Raw genomic sequence first — 12980 nt, 5'->3', positions numbered from 1 at the left:
ATACATTATTTATCAAAAAACGACTAAATTGATTTTAACGAGGATTTATTAACATGTTTTGGGTACTTATGTACATTTATTCTATAACAAAAATTTTTGTATACTTTCTGAATATTCAGATTTTTGAAGTTGTTCCTCCAAAGCTGGCCTTGTCAGCCATTCAAATTTTTTCGCAGTTGCTGTATCGACATTACCGCCAAGTAGGGATGCTCGGTAAAAGAAAACTTTGGCTCCGACACTACTTTTACGCACTTCTTTCGGATATTTATATTTGTAAAATCCGCATGGTGCGTTTCCATAAAAAGTAACCTCCAATTGAGTGCCACATTTCTCACGTAGCACTCGTTCTGCCGCCTGACGCATGGTCTCACCATCAAGTCGTGGACCTTGAGGTAACATTTTCACCGCTTGCTTGCTTAATGATTCCTCGATAACCAGATACAAAGTATCTTCTAAGCATCGATTTGTTGAATTCGTTTTGTTAGTTGCATCGTCGGCGGTAGACCGTAAAGCAAATTGAAAACTTTTTAACTCTTCTGAGTAGGCATCTTTTAAATCTTGTGCTGTTTGCTTGGAAGCGCTGTCGTCTAGGTCCACTTCCATTTTTCCTTTTTTGATTAGTTCACTTTGTATTAAATCTCGTTGATGTTTAAGTTCATGATCAGACTGTAAACTGTTCTCGAACTCTACTCGCCATAGTTGCTCCTGGAATTCACGTTCAATGGCGTTGAAACTTTTTGATACGATGGGCAGACGTTCCACAAGGACAGATGCATACAAATCCCAGTTTTCAATTGATTTAGATTCCACTGACTTTGCTGACATTGGTCGCATTATCATGTTCCCATTTCTTTTCGGAACAAACTTCACAAGATTCGTAACAATTTTTCGATACATTTTTATTTTATTAAATTAGTTATTATAAAAACTGACATAACCCAATCACAGGTCGCAATCCAAATATTTAACCTTTTTATGTGATTACTGAGCAGCTGTTTTCAGCTGTGTAAGAAAACTGTGAATTGTTAATTTAATAAAAGAAGAAGAATACAATTTCCCGGTTAATTTGTTATAAACAACAACGAATTGTGTTTTTTGTATATTCCGCTGTGAAGTTGCTACATTATTTTGCGAAAAATATACATACAATAGTTTTTAAAGCGTTACAATGCTATCTCGAAGTAAATCTGAGTATAAGGACTTATCCAACAAATTTCGGCTTACCACATTCGATTACCACAAACAATACTCACACTTTTATGCTCATCGATTAAGGGAAATGACATCGCTCCTTTTACCACTAGCGGAAGAACATTGGAGCAACAATTATGCTGTAAAGAAACTTTGCGATTTGCGTGAGGAGCAAACAGAAACTTGCATTATTATTGGTACAATTTACAAACATCAAGCTCATAAACCAAGTATATTACGTGAAATTTCTGAGGAGAACCAACTCGCTCCGCAGCCACCTCGTGAACATTATGCAGACCTTGAAGATAAGTTAATTCTTGAGGATGAACTTCAACGAGTGCGTTTGTATGGTAAAGTAGATGGTCGCTTTATGTCATCCGGTATAGTTTGTGCTGTTTTGGGAAGCATTGAGGAAGATGGGAGATTCGATGTTGAAGAAATACTATATTATGAAGCCGGTCCCCAAAAGCCTTTGTCCAATAAAGGCTATAATCGAAAACTGGTTCTTTTATCCGGTATTAATTGTATAGAAGCAGATGACTATATCGACGAACTTAACTTATTTCAACATTGGTTATGTGGTAACGTGTTTGGAAAACAAAATTCCCAAATAGTTCGCGTAATTGTGGCTGGAAATTCCGTTGGAAAGGCAACAGAAGAATCTCAAACTGCATCTTTGCAACCTCGCAACAACGATAATAATGGAGCAGTAGAAGCAATATGTGCTCTTGACGGTTGGTTTGCTTCTTGGTCGAAAAGTGTATCAATTGACATAATGCCAGGAGCACTTGATCCAGCCAACTTCATGCTTCCTCAACAACCGTTCCATCAATTTATGTTCCCCAAGGCTTCTAAGAGTACATCTTTTCGAAGTGTTCCTAACCCGTATGCTTTTTCATTAGATAATACTCAATTTGTGGGATGTTCTGGACAGAATATAAATGACTTACTTAGATGTACAATGATCGAGAAGCCTTTAGAAGCGCTACGAAGTACTTTGATTTGGGGGCATTTAGCACCAACAGCACCGGACACCCTTGCGTGTTACCCATATGTTGACACAGATCCTCTTATTTTGCAAGAATGTCCTCACGTGTATTTCGCCGGAAATTGTGACGTATTTGAAACTGATATACATAAAGGTTCAAAGAAACAAACTACAAGATTAATCTGTGTACCGAACTTTTCGAAAACACAAAGCATTGCTGTAGTCGACTTGGATACTATGGATTGCAAAGAAATAAAATTTAAGACAAATAAATAATAAAGTTAATCAACAAAGTAATTTATTGATTATCAAAATATGAAAATAATAAAAGATTTATTATTTAATTGGGATTAGTTGTTTTATTGTTGTAATAGATAAGAAACCTTAATGCACTACTGGACCCAATGGTTCCCCACGTATGTTACCCAAGTCAAGTCGAGAATCAATTTGGTCATCTATAAGACCAATTACAGCTATGTTATCACCACGAATAATATGTAGTCCCAAAACAATTTGTTCGATACCAGATGTGGTAGAGAAGACTCGCTCATGCGACTCGTCGAGGATGACATTTATAGTTTGATCGAACCCTTTTAGTGTGCCAATAAAGTTTCGTCCATCTGCGGTAATTATAGACACCGTATGATTTATGTAGGCCTCCAACCCTGTTGCCATTTTAAGATGTTAATTTCACTCGAATATTGTCAACAGTTTCGGTTAAGTAAAATATAAACAAGATTTCACTTTTGTATTCGTGCTTGTTCTTATCTTGTTCTTTAGAACAAGATCACAATAAATGGCTACATTGCTATTATTCTGTTCCCATGACAGTGAAGTCTACTTAACCGGGACTCATCCCGATTCTACCGATTCTATATTTACAGTATAAAGTCGTATACATTTAAAACTTTCCTCATATTTGACAGTTTAACGTATATGTATATTACCAATATCCGATACATTATAATTATTTAAATTTATTTATTTAGTTGACTATCCTTAACAAATTGCAAACAATTTCTTTTTATAGAAAGTATGTATGTATGTACATATGTTTATTAAATGTTCCCTTATTTACGCGCATTTACACAAATATGATAAAAATACAAACATTCATAAATATACGCACGCTATTGTTTATCAGAATGGGAGTCATAATGCCTGTTTAAGCTACTATGGACCATATGGGTTACTAGCCCGGGTGGGACTCAATGCCAGCACCATTCAGGAGTCTACGGACCAAACCTGCTGCAAGGAGTTGCTCCAGTGGTAAAAACCCGAATCTAAAACTTACCGATTCAAACGGGGTTAGATTTCCGAAAAAACAGCCTTTGGTGGGATAAAATCCTTAGCATTACGAGATTATATCACTTACAAATATGTGATGTTTGTGGTGCATCTTATTCAATTTGGCAACGTTCAAGTAATGTTTATTTATCAAGCACAATTAATTTAAAAATAGTTGAAATTGTAATTATATTACCTTATTATCGCGAAATAACTTTGTTCTTTTGTATACATACACAATATTTATTAAAAATTTCCTTTTTTCTTTAAATAAGAGTTCTTTAGAATTTCAAACAAGATAAATTCCACAAAGTGCTTAATGAGTCTGCATTGTTTCCTAATGATATACATCTGTATGTATATGTAAGTACTGAAAATTATCGCATGCAAAATATTCAAAATGTACCTCCACAATGAAGGAAGCAAAATATGCCAAAATTAAATCCACTGCAAGTTTGCTTTTAATAACTTTATATTGACTTGAGATTGCTAATTCATTTTCTGAATTTAACACTTTCATATATGTATGTAAGTAATTGCTTTAAGCAACCAATTGGTAAATATTATTTGAATAAATAAAATCAAAAAATCAAATCATACAAAACAACTTAAATTAGTATCGAGCAATCTTAAAAAAAAACTCAAGTTAAGTGTCGGTCCGACATCTTGATGCTTTCACCAACTTGTTAATGTGTCTTAAATTATTAAATTACGTTACCATTTTATGAACAACAATTTTAAACTCGAGTCAGCTGATGAAGAAAGTTACATGGCCATAATGCTTCAATGCGCTCTTTTAATATTTGAAATGGGTAGGAGATATAAAGAAGAACATTTTGTGCAAGCGCTCCCATCGGCTCAGGATACTGATGTGTAAGCAAAGCTAAAAGTGCTGTGAAAGAGCAAAGTCCTGCTGTAAATAAAATAAAGAATGGCAATTCTTTTTTGGGATAAACTGACACCTCGTGAAAGGCTGGCAGTAATTCACGATCAGCACATTCTGTACATGTTGGATATGGATAGAATAAATGGCCCCTCTCTAACGGATATGGTAACATACGAAATGTACCTTCCCATGTGCAATGAAGTAAATTTATTGCTCCTTCCACATTTTTCCAATGCTTTAAATGGAAAAAAGAATAAGCAAGCGCTTCTGAGTCGCCACGTTTTAATATGTGTTCTGGTGGCAAAATAAGAGGTTTTGTTTCCAATAAATATTTTGGTACATGCGGGTTAAATTCAACGGCTCGATGAATTGCTTCGACGGCGCTCATTTCAATGGTATTAAGACCGCGCTTTGATGCTATATCGGGCGAGAATTTATCTGCTACCGAACGAGCTTTTAATAACGCTGCTGTGTAACAAATTGTTGCCGATTTAGGTAAAGAAATATCATCATATTTGGCCAAAACTGCCTGACAGTCGGCATAAGCTTGCATCTCAAGCAGCGTCTCTATGAGATTTTCATGCACGTTTAGTACATTCATGATAGATGGAATTTCTTTGCTGAGATCACGAAATATTTTGGCTGCCTCTTTTAATTTTCCTAGCTTCCGTGCACACATTGCCAGTCGTCGTTTAATATAGATTAGTACATTTGTATCACGGCGATGTGCAGCTTCGGCTATAGGTCCTTGATGTTGTGTAGCCTGTGATCTCCGGTAATTTATTTCTGCTACCTTCAATGCTGTTTTTAATATTTTTTCTGCTTCCAAAATAGTTGTGGCTTCTTCTTCTGCTAAAAGTATGTAAGCGGGCGCGCATTCTGGATTAATTTCAAGCGCATTATGAGCGGCTTTTATTCTTTGAACTGGGTTACGTTCTCGCCAAGCTGTTTGCATTATTTCATATTCCTCTTTCCTCGCATCTCCTACTTTAAGGAATATTTTTAAAATTAGTGTACATTAGTATTATATATTGATATGTAATTAATTACCTTCGCATGTAAAGAATGTTTGATGGTCTTGTGCGCTCAGATTCATGTCATAATAAGTTAGAGGCTCTTTGTTAGTTGCCCAAAAAAAGCGTTGATATTCTGCTCCTCGATACAAGTTCAAAGGATTGCGCCAGACTTTGCACTCTGGCATTTGCTGGCTTGAACCAGCTGTCTGATTATTAGAACTTCCTGGTGTTCCATTTGCATTACCATTATTTCCATTCCCATTAGCTTCAGCCTGTGCATCGCTACCATTTATCCATGGACTAATGTGGTTTATAGAGACTTGTTCTTTACATAATAATTTTAAATATTATTATTATTAAATTGAGGATGTATAAAAATTACTGTTTTACCTATGAAAGATGTACCATATTTACGAAAATACCACCATTCGAAAATTAAAATTAATCCGGAAATAAGACTCGATGTTCCGGTCAAAGCCACATAAAACTTCGGTGTTAGTGTGCTTAGGAACACCGAGGAGTCCCACATTCTTCTTATATGCTCTTTTTCCTTCTCCCACCGTTATAAAGTTTTTCGGCAAATGTATACTTTCTTCTTTGGGACGCAATGACAACAGTAATATTTAGTTACAAATACCCAGCTTTTGATAATTATTTTGTTAATAAAACTGTACACTTTTATTCAAAATTTAATTATAAATTTTGCTTGTTTTATTTTTATGTGAGGGTTTCTTTCTCCACTTTGTCCAATAAGCTAAACCAAAATTTTTGGAAATATGTAAATATGTTTTATATGTGATGTTTGCAAATGCAAATTTATTACAATTTTATAGAGGATTATATGAGTTGTTGCAGATCTGCTGCCAGAAAATACCCAATTTTATTTTATTATTGAGGGTTTGGGGATATTTCGAAGGATTTAGTTTTGGAAATGTTTTAACAGAATGTTTAATAATTAAATGTTAGGAAAACATAAACAAAAATTATTTACTAATTTCAGATAATCATTACCTTTATTATTATTTATTAGTTTTTTTAAACATTCAGTTTATTCAAACAATTTTCTTAACTTATTTAACACAAGAAAAGTAAATGAGGCAACTCTACTTAATTGCAAATCTGCACGAATTACCTTCAGGTGTCGCCATTATTTCTTACGCTTCTTTTTTTCCACAGCTTTCGTGCACCATTTTCTATTCGATTGCGGTATGAATTGAGAAAAAATATTTTTCTGCGGGTTATTCAGAGAAGTTATAATATTTTAATTCTTAAAGGTATAAATTGTGAATTATATTATTAGTTCGCGTTAAAAGTATATGGTTACAGTTAGCAAATTACCATGTGTGGAAAAATGTTGCTAAAAAGTGAAGAAAAGTGAAAAAGAAGCGTAAGATTTTGTGGATAAAATTCACGTTTTCGCCGGTGTGGTTGGTATAAAAAGAGCGTACCGTTTCTAATATACATACATAATATTTAATTGAATGCTGCTCGTAACGGAGGGTGAAAATTTGTTAACAAAAGTTAACGAAATTGAAATATAAATAAATTTCCTTCAGGCTTTGGGTATTAGGCCAGTTTAAATTGTTCGGAAAAATTGAAATTAGTTAATATCGGCCATGGCTGACGGTGCTGTGCTAGATCTTTATGCTGAAGATTTGGATAAAGATTTTGCCGCGCAGAACCAAGTGAGAAAAATATATGATTTATACATTGTGTTCGAGGTTTAATTTTTATTTATATCAGGAGGAATTTGCAGCAGAAGGCGTAGATCTGTATGATGATATAGGTGGTCCCACAGAACCATCATCTGTCCCTGCCGGAGTGACAGTATCTGCAAATGCAGTTGAAAATGCTGCGCCAGTAGTTGGAGGTGATTCAGCCGCTAATGGTAGTGGCTCAAATGGTCTTTACCATCAAGGAGGTGGTAGTTTAACTCCTAATCATATGGGTCGCCGTTATCAGCTGTATGTAGGCAATTTAACATGGGTATGTTTGCAATTTCTTTAAGTTATTTCTTTTTTCAAGTTTATAATGATGCATATCCTAAAAAACTTGATATATATAAATTGAAATGAGGTATATACTGCTTTAAGAATTGCCACTTATGGGGCATATGTATATTCGTTTTCGTTGAAAATACATTTATAATCGCCATTAGCTTCATTTTTATATAACTTAAATTAAAAATATATAATTTAAATTAAAGGCAAAGGTGGTAAATAAAAACTTTAATTTTTTGTATATATACTGTTACAGTGGACAACCGACCAAGATATTGCTAATGTTATGCGAGAAATTGGGGTAACAGATTTTCAAGAGGTTAAATTTTTTGAAAATAGAGCTAACGGTCAATCGAAAGGATTTAGTGTTATATCGCTTGGATCTGAAGCCAGCTTGCGGCTAGTTTTGGAACGTCTACCTAAAAAAGAGTTGCATGGCCAAGCACCTGTTGTAACCTATCCAACGAAACAGGCACTAAACCAGTTCGAGAGTTTGCAGAAAACACGACCGGTGCCACCGTCGCAGCAAAATGGTCCTCCACGTGGTCCGGCGCCACCAAATATGGGAGTGGGTGGGCCAATGCCTCCACATCCCGGTGGACAAGGTGTGCCTCCTGGTCATCCTCCACGTATGATTAATCCCAATATGGCACCAGGTCAATATAGACCCCAACATATGCAACAGGGTCCACCTGTCGGTCCAAATGCTGGTCCTCCACGCATGCAGGTATGTGCTATTTATTTTTTATTAACTATAAGTTATTAAGAAATTAAACAGTTTATTCCCAGTTTCTTATAATATGTTTTTTTTTCTTGGTTGCATATATTGTTTATTATACGAGGTATTTGCATCTAACCAATTAAATTAGGCATGTTTATCTGAGTAGTTCTGAATGCCAATTCAAAAATAGTCTTTTAAGTATGCTATATCCTTGATTTAATCGGTTTTAATCTTTTAAGCAATCACAATAAGAGTAGTTCTTATATCTCTTTATGATACTTTGGCTGGGAAAATATGTACAGCCTTAAGAAATTATTTAAAAACTAAAGAAATTTGTTACTTTTTGTATTACTGTTTTAAAATTTTTACATGCCAATGTTCATGGCGTGGCTTTTCTGATTTCCAAAATATATAGTACGTAATTCATCCAAAATTATTTGAACTATTCAGAACACAAATTTTATTTTCTGTTAACCCATTGTAGCAAAAATGTAGTTAAATATTTTTATAACATTAATGTTTCAATTGATACAATATTTCATTGTAATATGAAATCAGTGTCCTTATACAATTACTATTTATTTTATTTTACGCAAAATATTCTAAGAACATATTTATTTTCAAAACTTCATATTTTAAAGGTTGGAATTTTATACATTAAGAAAATTAATTTATCCAACTAATGTATCATATTTTAAGCATATGGCTTTGGTAGTAAAAATATTGGTTTTATCAACTATGTGTATTCATTTGACTTTGGTAGGTAAAAGAAAATATATAATTCCCCTATACTGTAAATACTTCTTATATTAACCTACGTACATTGTAAGATTTGTTATTAGTAAAATATTCAACCAGTATTAAATGCCTCCAAATCATATTGAATACTGTTTTAATTATATTTTTCAATTATATGTCAATTATCCATAGATCTGTACATAAATATTGTTTATACATATACATATGTTGTTTTAAGTACAAGTGCATGTTTTTTGGTAAAATAATGGGTTTCTTTATGAAAACAGAAATACCGAAAATATTTAAAGGGTTTAGCACTTCGGTCAACTCTAAACTGTTACTTTCATTTAACTTCTCTAAACTTAATTTCTTGGATTTAAGCGATTAAAATCCGATATAATATTGCTGTAAAAGAACTACGTCTGTAAAAGTCTTATAAAGATACCTACATTTGTTATTATTGCTACTATTATTGTTTTATTCCATGTTTTTATTGGACCTTTTCGATGTGATAATTCGTCTTCTTTCACTCATTTTTAAACAATGAAATTCCGCTAATGGCAAAACATTTACAACAACTCAACTGTCATGCACATAAACTGTGTTTGTACAACGATACAAGCAGGCGCCAATGCATCAGGGAGGTGGACACATGGGACCACAACAACCATTGCCCGGTCCTCCGCCACGCTATCCACCAAACCAAGGTCAGTGGACAGCTACAGGACAGCCTCGTCCAAATGGACCAAGAGTGGGACCGCCAAATGGACCACCACAGCGACCACAAATGGTAAACCAAATAAAATTTGTAACATTGCTGTATAACAATAACGATTTTATTCTAAGGTAGAAACACACCATTTCGAAATTATCAATACACATAGTTAATTTTATTTTTGCTTTTACATGTTTATTTATAGGTAAATTTTTTATAGTATTTAGTAACATTTGTAACTAAAAAAAACACTCTTTAAAAGAGCATTCAGATTATTCAGATAAATTCATTTATAAAGTTCTAACAGCCTTCAAAATGTTGACCTATGTATGTGCGCTTTACCTTAACACTACTAAAAGCAGTTTTTATTAAATAACAAACATCTAGTACCTAGTCTAGTAAACTTTTTATTTCAATTATTTTTATATACTTGCATATATAAATGTTATATTTAAACGTTATTTGTATTACAGTTCCAGGGACCACCAGGGGGAATGCCCATCCGTGGCCCACGTCCAGATTGGAATAGGCCTCCAATGCATGGTGGTTTTCCGCAGCAGGGTCCACCTGGAGGACCTTCGCAGGGACCACCACATATGCAAGGTGTACCACGTGGTCCACCAGGTGGGCCACCTCAAATGGGCCCCGGCGGCCCGCCAGGAGGGCCCCATGGAGGTCCCGGTGGTCCAGCGCCGCACGTAAATCCGGCATTCTTTGCTCAGCCAGGTGGTCCTCCTCAGCATCCAGGAGGACCACCCATGAGTGGTCCACCACATGGCCCACCAGGACCACCTCCGCAAGGAATGGGTATGCCACCTCAACATGGCCCCCCACCACATTTTGCCCAACAAGGTACACCACGAGGACCGTGGCCGGGCCCAGCTCCGGCGAAACCACAAGGCCAATTCCCTGACCAAGCAATCGGACCCCAATTATCTGAAGTGGAATTCGAGGAAATAATGAGCAGAAACCGTACTGTGAGCAGTTCAGCTATAGCCAGGTGCGAAAACAGTAAATTTATTATGAAACTGCAAACTCGCGTTAGATCTTACTAATTTTGTTTATACATATATATACATACATAGATTCGAGTGTTAATAAGGAAAATTAAACCATTTAATCTTTATATAAACCATACAATCTTTTTTATAAAAATATTTTATATATTTTTTTTCTATAGAGCCGTTTCAGATGCAGCTGCTGGGGAGTATTCCAGTGCGATTGAAACATTGGTCACGGCTATTTCACTCATAAAACAGTCGAAAGTGGCTCATGACGAGCGTTGTAAGATCTTGATCAGTTCATTGCAAGATACTTTGCATGGTATTGAAACGAAAAGTTATAATCGGCGGGAACGTTCACGATCTCGTGAGCGCACTCATCGACCAAGACAACGCAGGGAGCGTTCATCGTCACGTTATAGAGAACGTTCACGTGAACGGGAACGTGAGCGCGATCGTGATCGTGAGGCTGGGTAAGTTGACACACAAACAACTAATCTTTGCTGAAGGTATTAGACTATTTAAAAACCAAAACGTATATTTCAGATACAGGGAGCGCTCCAGAAGCAGAGAACGTGAACGCCCCGTGCCAGATCACTACCGCGATGATAGGTAACTTGAAAATTATTTTCTAAATTAATTATAAAACTTATTTTTATAAATGTTACAAGTTAATTAATATTCTTATATCACTTGGTTCAAAAATAAAGTAGCTCCAGTCGTTCTGCACGACCACGAAAATCTCCAGAAGCAATTGCGGAAGTTGTCAGCGATGTACCATCAAAACGCAGCTATTATGAGGAACGTTATCGTTCATCAGATCGGGATCGTGATCGTGACAGGGAACGTGAGCGAGAACGTGACAGGGACCGGGATCGGGAAAGGGACCGTGATCGACGTGAGGAGCATCGCTCGCGACACTGAGCAGAAAATGAAGCACGTAGAAATTTAAACCAGCACATGCAACAAAATAAATAAATCTATACAATAAGAAAAGATGCTACGGTACACTTAAAGTGGTACATTTATTGTATTGTATGCAATGCTTAAACCATAGAGAAATAATCAACAATTATTCAACTTTTACGACAGGCCCCATAGCAAACATACGTTTGCAAATTAACACTTTCAATTGATTATCATTATATTAAATAGATTTAAATGATCTAAACATGCTGAAATTAAATAATTTTTAAAGAAATCGCAAAATGCGGTTTAAACATAGACGACTTCGATGGAAAACATAATTAATTCAGTGGAATCGTCTTGATGAAGAACTATACATACATACATAGATGTAAACTCTTAAGTCGGAAATCATCAATTTTAAAATACAACATGCACATCTTCAATCAAGATTTATGCTGTAGAAGTAAATGAAGTATTCAATAACGGAAATATGGAACTAACCAGTACTAATGAGCCTGTGTGTGTGTGGAAAGATTAAGAAAAGTGAATAAATTATTTGAAGGACATCTAATTAAAGTTTTATTAAGTGAAATCGTAACAACTAACGGCGACAGCAGAACCGGTTTTCGTGTTTGCGGCATTAATCCTGCGCGTTCACATCCGAAGAAGATTGTATATTGATATTTCCATTTATTAATAAAAAAAAATATTTTAAAATGTTAAATTGCAAACTATTGTATTGTCTTTTATGCTGATATACCTATAATTATATAAATATTCCTATATTTATATGCACCATTGTTTTGTGCGTGGCTATAACAATTGTTATTTATTATTTCTTTGTTTTATCATATTAATTATTGTTGTTAACTTTCTTCTTATTACAACATTGTTTCCAATGTTTATTTTCAATTGTATGTATTATATCCATATACTAACTTAAAACATAGTAACAACTTCTGTTTGCACACACATTACTAACACAGAAAACCTCTCATAAATTCTACTCCCAACGGTATACTTAGTATTCGACAATCTCAAAGTACCTAGAATTGTAAGTTTAACATTTTCGGTATATGGTTTTTATACTTATTACTCCTTTGTAACACCATTAGACTTAGACATAACGAAAACTTTGTTCAATATATTTTTTTTTTTCAATCACTTGTGTAAATTTCGAATTTGTTGCTTAGAGGAGTTTTAATTTTTTCCTTAATCACATTTTCATCTTATGTACACTTCAATGGAAGAGAAATGTGTTTAATCTTTGTATAATAATTATGGGCGAAATTAAGCGTGATTTCAAATTTTTTATTGTGACAATCGTAAATAAGATTTTACGGGTTCGATCCTATTAAGTATGTTCAATATAGATGAAAGTGTAGATATACTAACGCCAAAACTATAAATTAAGTGGCTAGCGCAATGTAATTGACAAATTTTATTTTTTCTCTTTATTTCTTCAAACTGTCCATCGCCTTACGATAGATACTTAATAAGAAATTTGTAAAAATAGACAACAAAAGGA

At 34.6% G+C, this 12980-nt stretch overlaps 5 protein-coding genes across 9 annotated transcripts; 2 read left to right on the top strand and 3 right to left on the bottom strand.

The window, feature by feature from the left end:
* Window positions 1-28: 28 nt before the first annotated feature.
* On the bottom strand, window positions 29-979 carry LOC126762967 (39S ribosomal protein L46, mitochondrial). Its single transcript, XM_050480074.1, has one exon. The coding sequence runs from the start codon at window positions 895-897 to the stop codon at window positions 82-84; it is 816 nt and encodes a 271-aa protein (XP_050336031.1). The 5' UTR covers window positions 898-979; the 3' UTR covers window positions 29-81.
* Window positions 980-1039: 60 nt separating this feature from the next.
* Window positions 1040-2529, top strand: LOC126762963 (DNA polymerase delta subunit 2). Its single transcript, XM_050480070.1, has one exon. It carries the CDS (start codon window positions 1169-1171, stop codon window positions 2453-2455), a length of 1287 nt encoding a protein of 428 aa, XP_050336027.1. The 5' UTR covers window positions 1040-1168; the 3' UTR covers window positions 2456-2529.
* LOC126762975 (U6 snRNA-associated Sm-like protein LSm8) lies at window positions 2453-2960 on the bottom strand. The gene has a single exon (XM_050480085.1). It carries the CDS (start codon window positions 2852-2854, stop codon window positions 2564-2566), a length of 291 nt encoding a protein of 96 aa, XP_050336042.1. The 5' UTR covers window positions 2855-2960; the 3' UTR covers window positions 2453-2563.
* A 960-nt stretch (window positions 2961-3920) lies between these two features.
* On the bottom strand, window positions 3921-6174 carry LOC126762958 (protein ST7 homolog). 2 transcript variants are annotated; one of them, XM_050480063.1, is made up of 3 exons: window positions 5759-6174; window positions 5403-5693; window positions 3921-5339 (listed from the first exon to the last, which is right to left on the bottom strand). In XM_050480063.1, the coding sequence occupies exons 1-3, from the start codon at window positions 5895-5897 to the stop codon at window positions 4204-4206; spliced, it is 1566 nt and encodes a 521-aa protein (XP_050336020.1). In that variant the 5' UTR covers window positions 5898-6174; the 3' UTR covers window positions 3921-4203. The 2 variants fall into 2 exon arrangements, with proteins under 2 accessions (XP_050336020.1, XP_050336021.1); XM_050480064.1 differs by having other exon boundaries at window positions 3921-5336; window positions 5759-6173.
* Window positions 6175-6544: 370 nt separating this feature from the next.
* LOC126762953 (cleavage and polyadenylation specificity factor subunit 6) lies at window positions 6545-12183 on the top strand. Of its 4 annotated transcripts, XM_050480046.1 has the most exons (9): window positions 6546-6868; window positions 6925-7053; window positions 7112-7354; window positions 7625-8095; window positions 9450-9617; window positions 10016-10542; window positions 10723-11016; window positions 11090-11155; window positions 11254-12183. In XM_050480046.1, exons 2-9 carry the CDS (start codon window positions 6985-6987, stop codon window positions 11465-11467), a joined length of 2052 nt encoding a protein of 683 aa, XP_050336003.1. In that variant the 5' UTR covers window positions 6546-6868; window positions 6925-6984; the 3' UTR covers window positions 11468-12183. The 4 variants fall into 4 exon arrangements, with proteins under 4 accessions (XP_050336005.1, XP_050336003.1, XP_050336006.1 ...); XM_050480048.1 differs by having other exon boundaries at window positions 6545-7053; window positions 11257-12183; XM_050480047.1 differs by having other exon boundaries at window positions 6547-7053; window positions 9453-9617.
* Window positions 12184-12980: the final 797 nt, after the last annotated feature.

The sequence above is a fragment of the Bactrocera neohumeralis genome, chromosome 6 (genome assembly GCF_024586455.1).
Source record: "Bactrocera neohumeralis isolate Rockhampton chromosome 6, APGP_CSIRO_Bneo_wtdbg2-racon-allhic-juicebox.fasta_v2, whole genome shotgun sequence".
NCBI classification, from domain to species: Eukaryota; Metazoa; Arthropoda; class Insecta; order Diptera; family Tephritidae; genus Bactrocera; species Bactrocera neohumeralis.
The sequence above is the reverse complement of the archived record's forward strand: the minus strand, read 5'-3'. Positions and strand labels throughout refer to the sequence as shown.

Bases quoted from the DNA above. Each gene is read 5' to 3' on its own strand.
- LOC126762963 (XM_050480070.1), top strand. From the start codon at position 1,169: ATGCTATCTCGAAGTAAATCTGAGTATAAGGACTTATCCAACAAATTT.
- LOC126762958 (XM_050480063.1), bottom strand. From the start codon at position 5,897: ATGTGGGACTCCTCGGTGTTCCTAAGCACACTAACACCGAAGTTTTAT. The intron at 5,694-5,758 runs GTAAAACAGTAA...TATTATGTAAAG, and splicing joins ATATGGTACATCTTTCATAG to AACAAGTCTCTATAAACCAC. The intron at 5,340-5,402 runs GTAATTAATTAC...TATTCCTTAAAG, and splicing joins AACATTCTTTACATGCGAAG to TAGGAGATGCGAGGAAAGAG.
- LOC126762967 (XM_050480074.1), bottom strand. From the start codon at position 897: ATGTATCGAAAAATTGTTACGAATCTTGTGAAGTTTGTTCCGAAAAGA.
- LOC126762975 (XM_050480085.1), bottom strand. From the start codon at position 2,854: ATGGCAACAGGGTTGGAGGCCTACATAAATCATACGGTGTCTATAATT.
- LOC126762953 (XM_050480046.1), top strand. From the start codon at position 6,985: ATGGCTGACGGTGCTGTGCTAGATCTTTATGCTGAAGATTTGGATAAA. The intron at 10,543-10,722 runs GTGCGAAAACAG...TTTTTTCTATAG, and splicing joins AGCAGTTCAGCTATAGCCAG to AGCCGTTTCAGATGCAGCTG. The intron at 11,017-11,089 runs GTAAGTTGACAC...CGTATATTTCAG, and splicing joins GATCGTGATCGTGAGGCTGG to ATACAGGGAGCGCTCCAGAA.